Source organism: Dermacentor variabilis, chromosome 2 (genome assembly GCF_050947875.1).
Source record: "Dermacentor variabilis isolate Ectoservices chromosome 2, ASM5094787v1, whole genome shotgun sequence".
NCBI classification, from domain to species: domain Eukaryota; kingdom Metazoa; phylum Arthropoda; class Arachnida; order Ixodida; family Ixodidae; genus Dermacentor; species Dermacentor variabilis.
This window is the reverse complement of record NC_134569.1, coordinates 257,488,188-257,506,886: the sequence shown is the minus strand read 5'-3', so window position 1 is coordinate 257,506,886 and position 18,699 is coordinate 257,488,188. Positions and strand designations below refer to the sequence as shown.

The window sequence follows — 18,699 nt, the reverse complement described above, 5'->3', positions numbered from 1 at the left end:
CTACGGTGGAAGCCTTCAAGCAACCTCGCCATGTAAAAGGGCTACGCAGTTTCCTAGGGCTTTGCTCGTACTTCCGCCGGTTTATTCGTGGATTTGCCAACATCGCGTATCCGCTGACATGCCTGCTCCAGAAGGGTGTTCCCTTTGAATGGACTCCTGAATGTGAAGCTAGTTTTCATGAACTGAAGTCTCGTCTGATGTCACATCCCATTCTCCGACACTTCGACCATGCGGCTCCCACAGAAGTTCATATGGACGCTAGCGGTATTGGCATCGGTGCTGTCCTTATTCAACGCGTCGACACCAAAGAACACGTCGTCGGCTATGCGAGTCGCTCTTTAAGTAAGTCCGAGCGTAACTACACCGTTACAGAGCAAGAATGTCTTGCAGTTATTTTCGCAGTACAGCGCTTCCGGTCGTACCTGTACGTGCGCCCCTTCACTGTGGTGACAGACCATCATTCTCTCTGCTGGCTGGTTAATCTCGTGATCCGTCGGGCCGGCTTGCGTGTTGGACACTTCGTTTGCAGGAATATAACTTTACCGTTTCTTATAGAAGCAGCCACCGACACGCCGACGCTAACTGCCTCTCGCGCATGCCGCTTCCAACGACGGAGTGCGACGCGGACAATTTCGACTGCTATATCGCATCACTGGAGCCGGGATTTCCTGATATAAATACCTTCAAGGTCGAGCAACAAAAAGACAGAACTTTAGAACCACTGCTCATTACTGCAAGGCAATCAGCACCATCCACTCGTTTCTGCGTTCGTGATGGGGTTCTTTACAAAAAGAACTATTCTGCTACAGGCCCACGGTATCTTCTGGTGGTCCCGGAGAGTCTCCGTGTCTCCGTCTTGCGCGCTATGCAAGACGATCTAACATCTGGTCATTTGGGTTCTGCGCGAACTCTCTACCGCCTTCAAGAAAGGTTCTACTGGCCTAAAATGCGCCAGACGACCGCCCAGTATGTGTCCAGCTGCAGCGAGTGTCAACGTTACGAGCGTCCGACGAGTGCTCCTCCTGGTCAACTCCATCCAGTGCCACCCCCCAGCACTACCTTTGAGCAAGTTGGCATCGACCTCCTCTGTCCTTTCCCGCGTTCATCCGACGGGAATCGCTGCATTATCGCGTGTGCCGATCACTTGACACACTACTGTGAGACAGCTGCAATACCATCGGCTACTGCAACCAAAGTATGTATTTTTCTGCTGTGTTTTGTTATTCTCCAACATGGACCTACCAGAGTTATCATCAGCGATCGTGGGCGGCAGTTCACTGCAGACGTGGTCGAAGAGATGCTTCGTCTAAGTGCTTCAAGGTTTCAACATTACACCCCGTATCATCCCCAAACAAATGGCCTTACGGAACGCACAAACAGAACTCTTACTAACATGCTGTCCATTTATGTCGCGTCATTTCATAAGAACTGGTACAGCGTGCTACCTTTCATTACGTACGCATTTAACATCTCAAAGCATGAAGTTACGGGCTAAAGTCCCTTCTTTCTTCTTTACGCTAGTCCGCCTCGTTATACACTAGACACTATCTTCCCATTCTCCAGCCACGATAATCTTTGTATATCAGAGACAGTCTGTCTTGCTGAAGAAGCCCGACGACTTGCTTCTTTACGCACTCTTGTTTCACAAGACCGCTCGAAGGCACGCTGCGACCGCCGACGCCGACACGTGATATATGACCCTGGTGATTTAGTCTTGCTCTGGAAACCAACCAGGAAATGTGGATTGTGTGAAAAACTACTGGCCCATTATGATGGACCCTATGTTATTACTGAGCGTATCAGCGAATTAACCTACCACATAGCACGTCTCACATCAAATGGCCGACGGTCAGCAAAGACTGAACTTTCGCATGTTGCCCGTTTAAAGCCCTTTATTTCTCGACAGCCTGTTTGACTTGCCCGGCGGGCTTTGTCTGCGCGGAGGGAAATGTGACGCCCTTACGTGCATAGTGGGTTCACGCCTCAACAAACAGTATGCGGGGGCACCGAAGAGTGGTGAACGAAGAAGACGACGGGTGGCTGGCTAGCTGAATATCGACAGGCACTGAGCTGATCAAGGCCATCACATCTAACGCTACCCGGCTTCCATGTAACACCTTTTGTGGGCGTAACAGTATATATATATATATATACACAGTTAATGACACCTTGGTTGAAATCAAGAAAAAGAAATGGGCATGGGCAGGACATGCAATGAGGAGGGAAGATAACCGATGTTCATTAAGGGTTACGGACTGGATTCCAAGGGACGGGAAGCATAGCAGGGGGCAGCAGGAGGTTAGGTGGGCGGATGAGATTAAGAAGTTTGCAGGGAAGACATGGCCACAATTATTACATGACCGGGGTAGTTGGAGAAGTATGGGAGAGGCCTTTGCCCTGCAGTGGGCATAACCGGGGGCTGATGATGATTATGATATATATATATATATATATATATATATATATATATATATATATATATATATATATTAAAATGAGTATTTGAATAAATTAGTAAAGCATGGATTGTGAGTAAATAAAGAATATATAAGAAAAATAAGCTGGTGTGGGTGGTTACGATTAGCTCTGACCTGACAAAGCGTAAGAACATGCTTGACCAGATTGCAGAACTTTGTCGAATGGCACATCGGCCATAAACGTTGGCTTGACTCATGATAACTCTAACAGCTTTCATGCAGCGCTTTGCACTGATAGATTGTACAACATTATGTATGTTCCGTATTTTTCTTGGCCTATTATTACTTTTAAAACACTGACTCAATATCTGGTCGGGGCAAGCTTTTTGGAAAATTTGTTTCTTTCAAGAACTAAATTTCGCTATACAGTCGCCGACCGTTTATTCGGACCTCATGAGGACTGCGGAAATGTCCGAATAAACAGGTGTCCGAAAAAGCAGATTAAGAAAAAAAATCTTTTATTTCCACACACTTATTCGGGCTCAGCAGTAGGCTTGAAGAAATCGTGAATGCGCAATCAGATAAGCCTGAATCTCGGAGAGGGTCGTACGGTCACTATAGGCGGCTGAAAGCACAGTCACTGCTTGAGCACGCTCCACATGCGACGGCAGCATAGCACATGGTGCGTCATCTTCCGACTCGGAGTCATTGTCCGGCGGTGCAGCAGAAACCTGACCAATGATCTCGCCGTCATCGAGTTCTGCGCATGTCTGTACAGCAGCGTGAGCACCTGTGAAACTGTCAAATGAGACGGTGTCCGGAACCACTGCACAGGTCTCGGCAGAACACTTTCGGCGTCAGTAGGGTGCACATCGGAAGGCGACAAATCCTAGGCTCCCAGCACCCGCTTGCTGGCATTCCGCAGCGCAGTCTGCGCGGGCACTGTCGGTGCCATTAGACACTTGACGCTATGTTTCCGTACGCCACGTTGCATCACCGCAACCTCGACACAGCACACAAAGCAAACATCACGCCGTCACGTCGATGCCGGTCGCACAAACGAAAAACGTGGCCTACTCGCAGCGTCGTGCACGAAGAAACAAACAAATTAGCTGCTGCATTGTCTTGACATGGCTTACTAAGCTGAGACCGGAACTGCTGTAGCCACAAACCAGGCAGAAACGATGATGATGAACGGAAATTTGCAGTAGCGCCACTTCATGGGGCAGCAAGGAGGCTCCGTTCAAAACAAAAGAGTTGGTGCATGGCGCTTTCGATCGAGTTGGCTCAAGGAGTGTCCGAAAAATCAGACGAGAGGTTGCAAGGTGTACAAACTTTCGGGAGTTGTTATACATTATGGTACATGGGGAGAATGGCGGTGCAGTGAAGCAGACCGAATAATTGAGCATGTCCGAATTTTCGGAGTCTGAAAAATCAGCCAGCGACTGTAGTACCATTTGGCCATTTGAAAACGTATACAAAAGAACATTTATTTAGCTCCATCTCTATGCATCACATAATATTCTAAACTTTATAGTATTCTCATCGAAGAATGTAAACAAAAGCCACATAATACGGCCATTTTTCCCAAAGTAGGGAAGACTTCTACTGACTGCCAGAGCCAGAGTTTTTATTCGGGGCATCAAAATGTTTAGAAAAAAAGTAGAAAAGGAAACTTTTAGAGAAGTAGTAGCCAAATGTTCAGACTAATTTTACACCAAAAGCACTTTGATACCACAATTATGTAAACTGCATCTGTTATGCTGTCTAAAATGTACAAGCATAATGTATTAGTTTACTTATGCGAGTTTCATGAGCGAATTATTGGTATAATCCAGAGCAGTGAATACAACATCAATTTTGTGTCTTTCAGATGCTGCAAGAGATGCAGTTTACAGAATGGCAACATCACTCTTTATTGCAGAGCTGTAAACATAATATTTCTGCTTTAGCAATTAACACTTTTTTGCAATTACTGTAAAGTAAGTTAATGGCTTAAATACAAAATCTGCTCCCAACAATTGATGCATTAGAGTTGTTTTTCTTTTCATAATTCAAGAAACCATGAAAATCTATTCATTGGATGTTCCGGAAAACACTTTATCCATTCCCATGCAATTATTCGAGATCTCAAGATTGATTGATTTCGGCCATATTGTACCCTATGTCCCCGAGGAGAGGCTAGAGGAAATCCTGCCTCCTGACAAGGCCTTCTCCCCGGATTACAAGTCGTGGCACCGGTGGCGAACAGGCAAAGCATGCAATTCTCAGGAACGCTGATCACTAAATTAATACCACAAAAATGACAACAAAACGTACAAGAACACTAACGATAAAGAACTGCACAAAATATTTAGCAGTAAACAAACAACAGAAAATGCTGCGGCAAAAACAAAAATGTCATTAGTAAATCAGTAAAAACAGGACAAACCAATTGATGCCATTTTATATGTTTATGTGATTATTCAAAGTTACACAGAATAAAAAAGCATTTTTACTTATTTTTTAAACGTCGATACACTAGTACTTTCTACAGCTATTTCCACAATCGATTGGTACGTATTACACAGGGTTGCGATTTGGCGATGTCAACATTGTTTTCCATAATTGGTTCTAGATCTAGTCTTGGACAATGCGACAACATGTAAATTACATGTTATATCCCTCGACAGATAAGTATTACTGAATGTATCAAAATCCTACTTAATTTTATAGAAAATGTAAACTGCCAAACTCAAGTTATACGAATGAAAAATATTGCGAACGTGATAAGTCTAAAAACATTTGCTTCGAGTGCTGGGCCTGCACACAACGCTCGTGGGGCTCTTTTTTGAACTGAAAACAATTTAAAGGAATCAGTCTTATTGCACATACCCCACACTAAGTTACAGTATACAAGATGGGAATGAACGAGAGCAAAATATCATTGTTTCTTTACTTATTGTGAAAGATACGTGATACAATAGATTACACAAATAGACCTGGCCATTTTCAATCTACAGGGTGTCTACCATGTTGACATTTCCAAATTCCCTGATTTTTCCAGGTTTTCCCTGAGCACCTTTGCTAAATTCCCTGAATGAGCCTGAACTTTGTTTTATGTCAAGACAGGCTGACACCATGTTGCTCGATGCTGTCACTCTCAAGTAAACATGTTGAAACAAAATAGTGACTTAATCCAGTTTGAATAGTAAGGAGTAATATCTATTTTATTTAAAAAGAGCAGAAGGAAGGTGTTAGTAAAATGCACAGCGAAAGAAATGGTAAAACCCATTCCAAATTGAGTTGAACATTTTCAAATACGAATGAAAAGGAGTTGCATACATAAGTAAATATTTATGAATATGAGCTATTTCTATCAACTGATAGCAAGCTCATTGGTATGAGCCCTGAACTTCGTCAGAACTAAGATTCTCTCTCAGCAGCTGGGAAGTCAACCTCAACTGTCCTACTCTCAGCCCGTACACATCTCAGTGTTGGGTTTCACTGCTTTAAAGAGTTTATTTTGGTTTGGATGAGGGACACCTGTATCTCGGTGTCAGCCAACACTTTGTTTTTTGAGCTCAAAAAAGCTCCTTCAAAAAGGCGGCAGCCTTTCCCGTTAATTCCTCAGTGCGTCTGTCCTTTCTGTTTTCACCGTCCTTCTGCCACGCTTTCACCCCATGGATCATTTCAAGCATCCTCTTGGTCAGTTGTACAGTCAACATCCGATTTTTTGGACTCCCTAGAGGCCGCAAGAACATCCCAAAAATCGGGCAGTCCAAAAACTATGAATGCATGTCTTTAACTGCCTTAAGAGCTAAAATTGCCACAGGCACGTCCGAAAAAGCTTTTAAGACCTGCCAGTACACTTATTAGGCATATCGGTGCTCGTACTGTGACAGGAAACGGGGGTGCACGCGTGTATAATTAAAGGGACCCTGAAACGCTTTTGACGATTTTCTACAAACGTACTGAGTCGTTAGAGTAGGTCCTTCTGATCATTAATTGACACATCTAAGTGCTCTGCGTAAAGCGTGTAATTTATTATAAGGTTTTAAAAATGCACATCGCTGCCGATCGCAGCGCACTGCTCGGCGGAATTTTTAGCCGCCCCTACCCGTATGACCAAAATCACCCATATGACGTCAGTGGGGCGAGCTATCCGATTGGCTGACCAGGGCGCGTGATCGATAATTTTTCCAACTTTACGGTAAACAAATAATCTTCGTAATAGTTGGAATGTTAGTTAATTTGTTTTTATGAAAAGAAAGTAGCATAAAGAGAATGCACAAGAACAATTTTTCAGTACACTTAAGCACTTCCGGCACACAGCAAGTGTCGTCTGCTTGTGTTACAACGTACTCCATTTTGACGAGAGCTCCGCGGTCACAGTTGGTCTCAGTCTTTTCGCGAGCACTATGATTCGACTTTGTTGCCTTGTGGACTGCAAACGTAGCGACTGGCAATATGTCAAGCTGCGACATCGTGTCCCTCTGCAAGGCAGCGTACGAGCGAACTGGCTGCTGCGCATCGGACTACCGCTATCCGATCGGCGCCAGGATTTGCGCGTTTGTGGCCGTCACTTTACACCGGAAGATTACTAACACAACAGCGTTTCGCGAGTCCCGTATTAGGGCAAACGTAAGCTAAAGGGGACAGGGTCTGGCTGCTTGACTGTGCCGTAACGGGATGAGCCGAGATGAGCAGAAGGGCAAATGTGAATGGTCTGCACGGTGCAGCCCCCTGGTGGCATAGAGCGCAACCATACACAGTAGCAGCAACGAAGCGTATTCTTCTTTGCTGCTGGTGCGTATTTTTCGCAGGAGTGTAATCATCGACACGTTGTTTTTATAAATGTTTAAAATGTTTTACACTTGGTTAGAGCAATATGAGCGCTTTCTTTGGCTGGTTAAGCGCTGCGCCAACAAGTGTCTGGACCGTGTAGACCGATCACGCCGCTCACGTACGTCTACGCCAAAGTTCCTACATCAGCTTGAGTTTATGCCTCCATTGATTTGCCGAAATGACCAGCTTGCCTGTGGTTAACGGAATACCAGACACGTTCGGCGCTACGACAGAATGCTCGCAACGCACGCTGCTTTGATAGCTCTCGCTTGGGGTCGACAGCCAAGCGGCTAGCGGAGAGGTCTCGCGCGGGCGGGGGCGGGCTCCAAAACAACCGGAAGTGGAAGATGTGACGTCGCATCGTGACGCAGGACCAGTGAAGGCAGAGCGTAGCCCCGCTCGCTCGGCGAACGAGTTGAGGAGGAAAAGCGTGGATGGGGAGGAGGGTAACTTCTAATCGCTTGTAGCTCCATTAATACGTAACGCTTCACTTAAATTGTGGTGCGAACGTTCTACTTAAGCTGTACCCTACGCGTCTACAAAATTTGTCCGAACCGTTTCAGGGGCCCTTTAAGGAATACATGATCTGTCCCGTGACAATTGCCCCTTCCCACGCTTGTTATGCTTCACTGCGTTCCACTGCTATGCTGAGGCGAAGCTAACTTTCGGAGACTGACATTACGCAATACGCTATGCTTTGCGAGCTTCGAAGCCTATCGCGAGGAATACAAAGGGGAAGTCGGTGCTATTGCTCACAGCAGCGAATTCTTTCAATGAAAAACACGGCACCGCACGACAAGAACCTTAATAGCCAACGTAGAAGCAGCTAGGCATAACATTGGCGCGGAGGTGGTTACGGCTGCCAGCGGATCTGCGTGCGAGAGTGCCGGTTCGAGGAGGCAAGATAATGAAAATGGCGGCGGTGGCGGCTTTGATTAATGCCGTTTCAGACCAGCAGTCAGGCCAATATACATTGAATATATGGAGTACGTGGTGGTGCCGCAAAGCCGTGCAAATTATCGGGTATGTCTGAAAAAGCGTCCGGAAAATCGGTCGTTAACTACTCTGGCAATACATCGTGCCGATGACACGGCGTCAATGACGATTCATTGTGATTCCTCTGTTACTGGAACCAGCATTAACACGACTTTCGTTCCCTTTCAATAAAGTTACAGCTAATTTTCCCTGATAGAAGTACAAATTCCCTGAGAATTTCCGGTATTCCCGGTCGGTAAACACCCTGAATTTCTAATATAATTTGCATGATCTGTCCACCCTATGTCACTGTGGAAGCATATACCCAGAAACCAGTAACTATGCACTTGTTCAATATGCGAGTTATTGAATTCTAATTTGATATGATGACTTAATGGTTTGTTCTTTGGATGAAAGAGCATAAACTTCGTTTTTTGGCATTCAACTGAAGCTCGTTGACAGACAGCCATATGAATAGTTTCTTCAGCCAGGCACTACACTGCTGCTCCAGTACTTTAGGATTAGAACCAGAAAAAAATACATTTGTATCATCTGTATCATCATACAGCACAATGTTAGTAGTTAATGGAATGTTGACAATGTTATTAATATATATAGTAAAAAAAGAGGTCCCAGAATTGAACTCTGCGGGACACCAACATTCATCATACCAAAATTAGATTTTACGCTATGCACCTGTGTATACTGTGGCCGTTCGGTTATATAACTATTCGCAAGTGCATTTGCCACTCCACAAATACTGTAAATGTCCAATTTCTTCAGTATTATTGAATGCTTCACAGAGTCGAAGGCTTTACAAAAATATAGAAAAATTCCGACAACAGTCTATCTTCACAATGGTTAACTATGAAATTTTTTATATCTAACAATGCTGTTTGAGTCAATTTACCAGACTGAAAACTATACTGTGGTTTACAAATTAAATTTTTAACTTGTATGAAATTGTTTACCTGATTAAAAAGTATGCGCTCAGCTACTTTTGAGAAAATTGGCAGTACCGAAATTGGATTATAATTATTCAGGTCGTGTTTGCTGCCTCCTTTGAACAAAACAGTGACATGTGCCCCTTTTAGTTTGCCTGGGAATAACTCCAGTGACCAGCATTCTTTTGCATATAATGTGTAAATGGGCCAGCAATAATATTAACACAACATTTAATCAGGAAGACAGCAATTTCATCCTCTCCAGGTGAGCACGTGTTCCTAAAGACATTAATGATCCTAGCAACTTCATCTGTTGCTGTAGGTAACAAAAATATAGAATCGGCACTACAGGAGGATAAGTATGAGTCAGTCTATAGATTGGTTAAATAAGTGTTAACAGATGTATGGTATGCTCCTGCTGCTATAAAGTGATCATTAAGTTTATTAGCAAGACCCCAGGATAAGTTACTCCATTGATCCTTAATTCCAAGGGGAGGTCTTTTTTCTTGTTCCTATCATTGAGTTGATACCTTGCCAAAGTATTTTAGAGTTGTGCAAGATAGATGAAAACTTATTAATAGAGAATAGACTTTGTCTTCTGTAAATATGAGTTTAATTTGTTCCGGAACTTTTTAAACTCAATTAACTCATCCAGATTTCTTGTTTCCAAAAAGCAAGAAAACATTTTATTCTTTTGTTCAATTCTTTTCAAAAGTGCTCCTGTCGTCCATTCTTTTCTAGCCTTCCTACGCTTTCTAATAGTTTGTGTCCAGAGTGGGCGAGTTCACAGCAGCGCTAGCGGGATGCTGAACTGGTTTCTGCTTTTTACGCAGTTTTTAGCCTGCTTTGCCGATCCTGTCCCCAGCTCAACCGAATTTCCTCGCCTCGATACCAATGGCACCAGCAACCCTTCTTCGACTGCATTTCAGAAAGTGGTTAACCATGCTAATGGGGACATGGACGGCCTTGTCTACTTTGCTGAAGATACCCCTGGCCTGTTCATCGCCTCGACTGTTGATAGTCTCCATGCCATCATCCGTGGTGAAGTCATCCTGGCTCCTCCAATCGTGGGCAAGTCTGGCATGCTGACTTCCCCAGCAGGAAATATAAAAACGCATCAACAGCTGCCTTCTTCAGTGGGCAAGTTCACAGCAGTGCTAGCGGGATGCTGAACCACTTTCTGCTGCTCTTTTCTCGCCCCGATAATTCCATATGTGCTTTTAGTTTTATATCCTTGTGCTCTCACCTTATTTCCTGCGTGAGCAGTCTCCTTTTGAGCAGTGATGTGGAACCGAATCCCGGGCCTACTAAGTCTAACAAGGGTAAAGATTGTGCAGTGCCTGATACTCATCTGCGACGCTTGTCCACTGCCGATGAAGCAGGTACAATGGATGGCAAGGATGTTTATTTGCCTTCAGTGACTCAAATGCTTGCAGAATTAATTAAGGGTCAGAAACGTATATCATAAGACATCGCAGACATCAGGGACTTTCATAAGGTTTTTAATTCAAGGTTTGATGCCTTAGAAACGCTGGTCTCCACATTGGAATCTCGCCGACACACACTTCATTCTACAGCAAGCAGTGGCAACATGAATAGCGAACTTCACCAGCTACAAATGGAAATCAACCAACTTGCCTTGTGTAATGATGATTTAGAAAATCGATCTCACCGTAACAAGTTGATTACAATGAAGGCGACAAATAAAACAATGGACGAAGGAAGGTGACACAGGACAACCACGTAGGCGCACTAACAACTGACAATGTGGTTGTCCCGTGTCGCCGTCCTTCGTCCGTTGTTTTATTTGGTGCCTTCTTGTAATCATGTATAACTAACAACACCACCAGCACGTGCTCAGCAACAACTTGCTGGTGCATGGCTTCACTGCTACAGCTGATGAAACCCACAATCTTCTGCTGTCTAAAATTTCCGCATGGTTCAAAGAAAAATTTCAAATAGATTGCCTGAGTATTGAAAGGTGCCACAGGATTGGTCGAAGGCATGCCAATCGCCCACGCCCCATTATTATGAAACCGCTCGATTATTAGGAAAAGATAAACGTCCTTAAAAACTATCACAAACTTAAAGGTTCTGACTTCCGTATTTCCGAGGATTTTTCTGTGGGCATACGATCAATTAGAATAAAGATATGCGAAGCATCTAAGCCCTTTTGGGATAATGGCTCCATCGTTCACTTAAGCTTTGACCACGCATTTATTGATAAAGTTAAGTACAATTGGGACAATGATACTAACACCCTCACTAAGGTTCTTTCTCGCTCAACAAAAGCTCTTTCCAACATCTCCACTATTACCCCCCTGACGCCTCGGTAACCAACCACAAGAACACCTACGCGTCTTAAATGTTGATGCCAGAAGCTTAAGTAACAAGTTTCCAAATTTTCTTTCACTGATATCCGCCCGTTCACCACATACTGCTGGTGTAACAGAACGTGGTTGCATGATGACATTTACGACTGCGAAACAACACCTGCAGGTTTTACAGTTGTCAGAGCTGATCGACGTCATGGAAGAGGAGGTGGCGTTGCATTATTTTTACGGTCTGACCTTAAATTTTCAACAGTCCCCAGCCCACCTGATACCGAATCACTGTGGTGTAAGATCTTTTTCGGAAGCATTTCTATAGCACTTGGTGTTATCTACCACCCACCGTCATCGAACATAGCTCAGCTGCTCGCTTTAATGACATTCATGTACGAGCATATCTTGTCTTCTTCACGATTTATCTGTCTTGGTGGTTTTAACGCCGCCGGTATGTTATGGCCATCTTTATCGCTCACCGGCTATGATGTGGAAATAAGCAAAGCGCTGTTAGATTTTTCATTATATTTTGGTTTAAAGCAAATTGTTGAATCAAACACAAGAGGCACTGCACCTTTACACTTAGTTTTTGTTAGTCCCCACCTTTTAGATAATGGTTTCGTATGTGAAGTTACAGATGGTATTTCAGACTACAAGGCCATTCTCGCATCTTTTTGTGTTCCAGTTCATAACAATCCTTTTGTTTATTCTACTTTCTCTGATTTTTCACATGCCGACGATGCCTCTATTATTGATCTTTTATGCGATTCTTCTGATGATTTCAAATGTCTCAGCAAATTCAATGATGTCAACTTCTTGGTGGCTTCTTTTGAAAAGATTGTGGCAAGCTGCATCCAATGCTTTGTCCCTATGAAAACAAAAAAGAAAAATCGTGATAATCTCTGGATGTGCGATACTTCATCTGTCGCATCTCGTTGCTAGGTTAAAGCGTTTAAAATGAAACGGTGATCCCCTTAAAATAGCGGAATTTAACGTAGCCAAGGCGGAACTTCGCATCAAAATGAATAAATCAAAGGACTTCTACTTCTGAACTTAACATTACAGCGCGAACACCTAAGACGAACCACAAAAAGGAAGAGACAACACACACAGGCGTCAGTGTGTGTCGTCTCTTCCTTTTTGTGGTTCGTCTTAGGTGTTCGCGCTGTAATGTTAAGTTCAGAATTATTTACCAACTGGGCCCAAATGAAGTTTTACTGGACTTCTACTTCAGGGTTACATTACAAGGTTTCCTACGACATTTCCTTAGACCTAGTAAAAAGTCCATTTTTTTAAACGAATGATGCATTGCTATGGATTGACCCTAACGATCTCGCATTGCTGCGTGTGTGCTGTTCACACAGTTGACTTATCACTGTTGTTTGTGAGTTACTATTCTCTCAATTCTTTGCTATGTAAAAAGCTCAGCTTCATTGCTATCGCTCTGCAGATTTCTTGTAGTGCATGCCCGTCGTAAGTTTTTGTGATTAGTGGTTCTTGCCACAACAGACAACTGTTTCTTTTTCCTCCTTCAGAGTTCTAGTAGTTAGTAGCAGACAAATTGAGGTACTGATATGTATGCTTAATCTTTCATGTCTCAAGCAATGTGTCTAGTCAGCGCTCATTATCCAGAAAATATGTTCACGTTTTTGATACAGATTCATTTCTTGGAGCTTTTAGCTTACTTTTTTTCACCTGTGACAAGCTCTAGTCAGTAATGGTTTTAGCCATAACAGGTCATTATTTTTTTTATGGTACAAATTGAGGTACAAATTTGTTTCTCTCTTTCTTCATATGCGCTAAGCAATTCGTCAGGTCAATGCTCATTATCCAGTAAGCACTTTCATGTGCTTGATAAGATTTATTTCTGTGGGCTTTCAGCTTCATTATTCCCATATGATAGGTTAATTTCTGATCTGTAGCTGTTCTAGTCACAACAGGTGATTTTGTTTGCACTAGAAAGCTCTATCATTTTGTAGTGGGCAAATTAAGATACCAATTTGTATTTTTCTCTTTTTCTGTGTTAAGTGAAGCAATGTGTCCAACCAGTGCTCATTATTCGGGAAACACTTTCATGTTCTTCATAATAGGTTAATTTCTGGAAGCTCTTAGCTTCGTCTTTCACCTGCGAGCTCACTGATCAACAAGCACGTTCATTCTCTTCATATAGATTTCATTCTTGGGTCATTCAGCCTAGTTAATTCTTGCTCTTTTGTGCTCTGCTGTTATTGATGTTCAGTAGTTCCCTCAGCAATTTTTCAACACACATTTTACTCGTGTGGATTGGTGTGCTTAGTGGTAATTGCCTTTAAGCATTTCTAAAATTTGGTCTGAGTGATCACATCTGCTTTTTTTTTGTTACTTCCATTGCAATTTTATCGTTGTTGTTGGACATTTTCAATCGTATTTTGCAGAGTACTGACACTATTGTGATGTGGTGTCTCATTTATGTTAGTATACATTTAATTGCTATTGCCTTGTATTCTTCTCAGCCTGAGTAGTGTTCTATGCTGTCTAGTTTTGTCCTTGTTAGAAATTTTGTTTGCAAATGTTTATGTCATGCTTTATGTAAAAAAATGACATGGTGACTTAATAAGAAGCAGTGATTGCAGGTCACTTGCGTTTTTTGAGCTGTACCTTTTTATGTCTTCCACCAGGTTTATGGAATGACAGCTTGAACTAGCATTTTTAGTCATTTTATATAGCTTTTGTAACAATATTGGCGAATTATTTTTCACTACTGTTAGTTTACTCCGATCAAACATTTAGATATTTTGTCGCAGTAAAATATTTCAACAAGATTTGTCTTGTTGATTATACACTGAGCTTTGTTCGTGTCCAGGGCACAATTGAACAAACCACTTGCTGTGATTTGAGGAGTACTACAATTTTAATTGTACTTTTGCATGGCTGGCTCAGTAGGTGTTTATTCTACCAAACGAAGTGGCAGCTTTCCCAAAATACACAGGCAACCAGATATAGCTTGTTTCTTTTATACTGCCTTGTAACATTTGGCAAAAGTTATTTTCCCAGTGCAGTTCACTAGACCCAGTCCTTTGCTAAGTCATGTGGTCCATTTCCAATGGGGGCCCTGCTGATGAGAAGCCTTGCTTTTCAGTTCTTTCTGCACAGGATAATAAATTTTGCCCCACAACTCACATTAGTGCAGCCTCTGTAGTTTAGCCAAGGAGATTCATAAACTGCAGGTTTAGCTTACACAAAGCTTCACCAAGGATTCAAAAGGAATGTTCCTGTGGATGTACTGCTTAAGCACATACTGTTTAGAAAATCTAGTGGGCATTCTGCTTGGGAAACTGTGTTTCTGAATGTCCAGTGTAAATCCCGCAATTGAAAATATAGTCCTTTGGACATCCACTGAACAATTTTGCTTTGGAAATGTTTACATCTAAACATACAGCGGACGTCCTGCCTTTTATATGTCTTGAGGGTATACTATTTCGGACATACACTCAACATTTTTTATAGGAAAAGCTTATTTTCAAATGTCCTGTGGACATTCGAATATCCGATTTTGATGTACAATGAACTTTTTTCTTTCCGGACGATCCTATGGACATCCATAGTACATTATTGAGACTTCTAGGGATATCCGAAGGACGTAAAAATATTCGTTGTAGGACGTCCTTTGAACATTAAATGGAGATCTGTGGTCCAATGGGCAATGCGTACTTAAGCGAAGAAACAGCGCTTTAAAACAGGGGGTAAGGCCTGTGCGAGACAACTTGAACTGCTACAACAAAGAAGCAGTGCAAATTGGCTGTCCCACATTCACATTCTGTCCCACATTCATAAAGTATCGCACAATTTGAAAAAGACTGAAGCCGTGAGGCTTCTGTCCAGCCCTCCTAATAAATTAACTGGGCTCCAGAAAAAAATCCACCAATAGAAAAGCATTACGTAGCATGTTATAGACAACAGAAAGAAGCAAATGATACACAGATGTTGTCCTTGGCCGAAACCACACTGCATAATCTGTACTAATGGCGCACCAACAGGCCCAAATAGCAACCTGATGCACAAAAGCAGCAAGCCCATCCCTAGGTGACATCTGCTTATTCCTTCATTCAGTGATCCGTGCGTATATGTTGCTTTTCACTAGGAGTAAACATTTCAGTTTATTCAGTGCCCGTGTGAGTTGTCCTCTCTGAACCTGTCCTGCAGTGCAGTTTCTGAAAGAAACAAGGCTCAAGCTCCGTATCCAGTTTTTGAGCTGCACAGAACGAGTGCCTGAAGATGCAAGTGGCATACCCACAGCACATGCACTCAGACAAGAATAAACGGCCTTTCCATCAGCACTTCATTGCACACCGCAACAGCAGGATTTCTACCTCCCTCCAAGTGCCTGCTGAACATTAGCGCTCTCTGCCTAAAATTGTATGCGACACTCAGTAACACTTACAACCTGAAGCCATACTGTTGGGTGGCTCAATTTACAAGGGATTTCCTTCAACTTTCACTATAGGCAAGTTTAACCTTTATTAATCCGGACTCTTCTGAGTGCAGCACAATGGTCTGAACGGCATGAACTGTAGTGGCAAATATGGAAGTTCCGTTTGAAGGTTTCTTGGTCGTCATACGTGCAACCACACAGTTACGTGGTACCACGTAGTACATCTACGCTGAAACCAAAACGCCACACGGCCGTCAAATGTCGGTGTGAGAGGAAGTTTGGTATTCAGTCCTGACTCTATTACCTATTTTACACAGTCTATAGATGCGCATTAGTGTCGATTACCTTTCATGAATCCCATAAATGAAACAAGGCAAAGCAAGTTAAATAATCGCGAGATGACTGGCGTGCGGAAGCGCAGTGCGGTAGTTTACTACTAATTGGTCATTTTCGTTTTGCTGCCCACTCAGCAGAGGTAAAACTATATTTGTCATGCAGATGCCACTCAAGCAGGTTAAACGCGGCACATTTAGCACGCGCATATGGGGTGGCCAACTCCGCGCACGCAGCGCAGCAAAGGCCTCCGATAACGCACCTTGTTTGATGGCCGCAGACAGCATGTCACCGTCTGCTTATCTTATCTCGAACGGCGGGAACTTCTAAACGCACCAACGAAGACTGTCTGCGGTGATGAGCCGGACAAACGCACGAGACGTATCAACGACCTCAGCCACACGGCAACCCACGGTACGCACCGGCGCAGCACACACGAGCCGCAACCTGTTGCGCGCTGGCAAGCCAGCGAGAGAGAAAGCCTCGCCTACACTGTAGCTACCCTACTGTAGCCTCGCCCATTGACGTCAGTGGAAGCCGGTCAGCGCATTTACAATCGCTCGCTTGTGCATGGGTGGATGGATGTTATGAGCGTCCCCTTTGGAACGGGGTGGTGGTTTGCGCCACCAAGCCCTTGCTACTATGCTGCCTAATATCCTACCTAGGTTAGCCAATGAAAAAAGAAAAAAAAAGAACACTATGAACTACCCGTCCAAATTTTCTGATCCCCTATTGCGAACTGTGCTTTTGTGCGTCTCCGTCTTTTGTCGTTTCCCTACTTCCACCAATCCTCCAATCGCCTCTTACTAATGTCTATTGCGGACCTGTTTGCTTTACCACTGCTCCCGCTTAAAACACCTCCATACACGTTGCCGCCGACCAGGTTAAGTACTGCCAACCATAGAGTTTCAGTGAGAAACTCTATGCTGCCAACCTGCCCTCCTCCTCCACGATCCTCTTCCACTCACCCCCTTAGCTTCCGGCGTCAAGCGGAACTTACGTAGCTGCAGCTTCCTGTTCCGAGTGGAAGTGACACTTTCTTTTTTAGCGTTGATTAGTTTCGCGCCGCTGGGGAGCCTTTAGTTGCACGAGCTGCGGTTGAAACTGTGAATGCGATTCCATCCAAGAACCACCGCCTACTGTAACCAGCGATCTGCTCGTGTTCGCTGCTTCGCGTCAACCTGCGACGGGTTGCGGCACGAGCGACAACATACAGTGGAATGTAGTGCCTGGGCGCTTGGAGACCACTGCCGTTTTTCGTGCATTTGGAAAACAGCGACCGCGAACTACTGCTTCAGCGGAATACAACCGTTTGTCCCCTTTGCATTCTTCTTATGGTGACTGCCACAGCTCTGCTAAGCACGCGCGGGCGTCTCACCATCGTATAACAGCAGTCAAAGCGGAAATTCCCGCATCGCAACTCCAGGAAGCGGAAACGCAGGAACCGGAAATTTTTAAACTGGAAATGCCGGAACCGCATTTGGTGTGAGGGGAAAGGAGGCGCACAACAAAGGTTGTCGCTACTTAAGAAAGCGGCGGTGGCGCGTGAATGTAGGGGTTTTACTCCCGCTGAACCCAAGGGCTTCAAGGAGGCCAGTGGTGCCTAAATCGACCTCTGCGTAGACGTCTTCACATTCTAATAAAATATGCTCCCTCGTTTCCCTAGCTTTACCGCAGCAAGCACATGCTTCTTCTTCCTTCTTATATCCCGCTTTATAGGTGCGTGTTCTAAGGCATCCCGATCTCGCTTCGAAAAGTAATGAGCTTCCCTTTGAGTTATCATAAATGGTTTCTTTCCTGATTTCGTTTTTTCCTCTTAAGTAGTTACTCATGGCAGGTTTCTTTTCCATTTCCGCCACCCATGAGATTAATTCAGCCTCTCTGACTTTCCGCTTGACCTTCTTTGTTGCGGTGTTGCCCACCCCACAGGCCGCATACTTGCTGGTAAGCTTCCTAGTTCTTTTCCTCCACTGTAAATCAATGTTTTGCCTGTACAGATACCTGAACACTCTCCCAACCCATTTACTTTCTTCCATATTCCTCAGCCGTTCTTCACACTCAATTTTACTGTGAGCATTCCCTCACTTCAAAACTAGTCCAGCCCATATCCCCCTGCAAAGCTTCATTTGTAGTCTTCCCGTGAGCGCCCAATGCGAGGCGACCCACTGACCTTTGGTTCTCGTCGAGTCCTGATTGTACCCCTGATTTAAAGCAAACAACCGCATTTCCAAAAGTAAGTCCTGGAACCATTACCCCTTTCCACATACCTCGGAGGACCTCGTACCTATTGTATCCCCATATATAGTGCTCTGTGCTTCATTATGGCTGCATGTCTCTTCCCCTTGACTGTTATGGTTTTTTCCTGTGTTTCCATATATCCATTGCCTTTGTTTATCCATATACCAAGGTATTTATATTCTGTTACCCGAGGTATTTCTTGGCCCTGTATCTCCACTGTATGTTCACTG

At 43.8% G+C, this 18,699-nt stretch overlaps 1 protein-coding gene across 5 annotated transcripts in view; it reads right to left on the bottom strand.

Annotated features, from left to right (window-relative positions):
- The window catches only part of Gcat (Glycine C-acetyltransferase), a 259,739-nt gene extending 242,964 nt beyond the window's left edge, over positions 1-16,775 (bottom strand). For 2 of the 5 annotated variants that reach the window (XM_075682887.1, XM_075682886.1), the window contains exon 1: positions 16,494-16,773. In XM_075682887.1, the coding sequence (XP_075539002.1) occupies positions 16,494-16,518 (25 nt within the window). In that variant the 5' untranslated portion in view covers positions 16,519-16,773. Of the gene's footprint in view, positions 1-16,493 lie in introns of all 5 variants that reach the window. The other 3 variants (XM_075682883.1, XM_075682884.1, XM_075682888.1) reach the window with 3 other exon arrangements.
- Between the last annotated feature and the right edge of the window lie 1,924 nt (positions 16,776-18,699).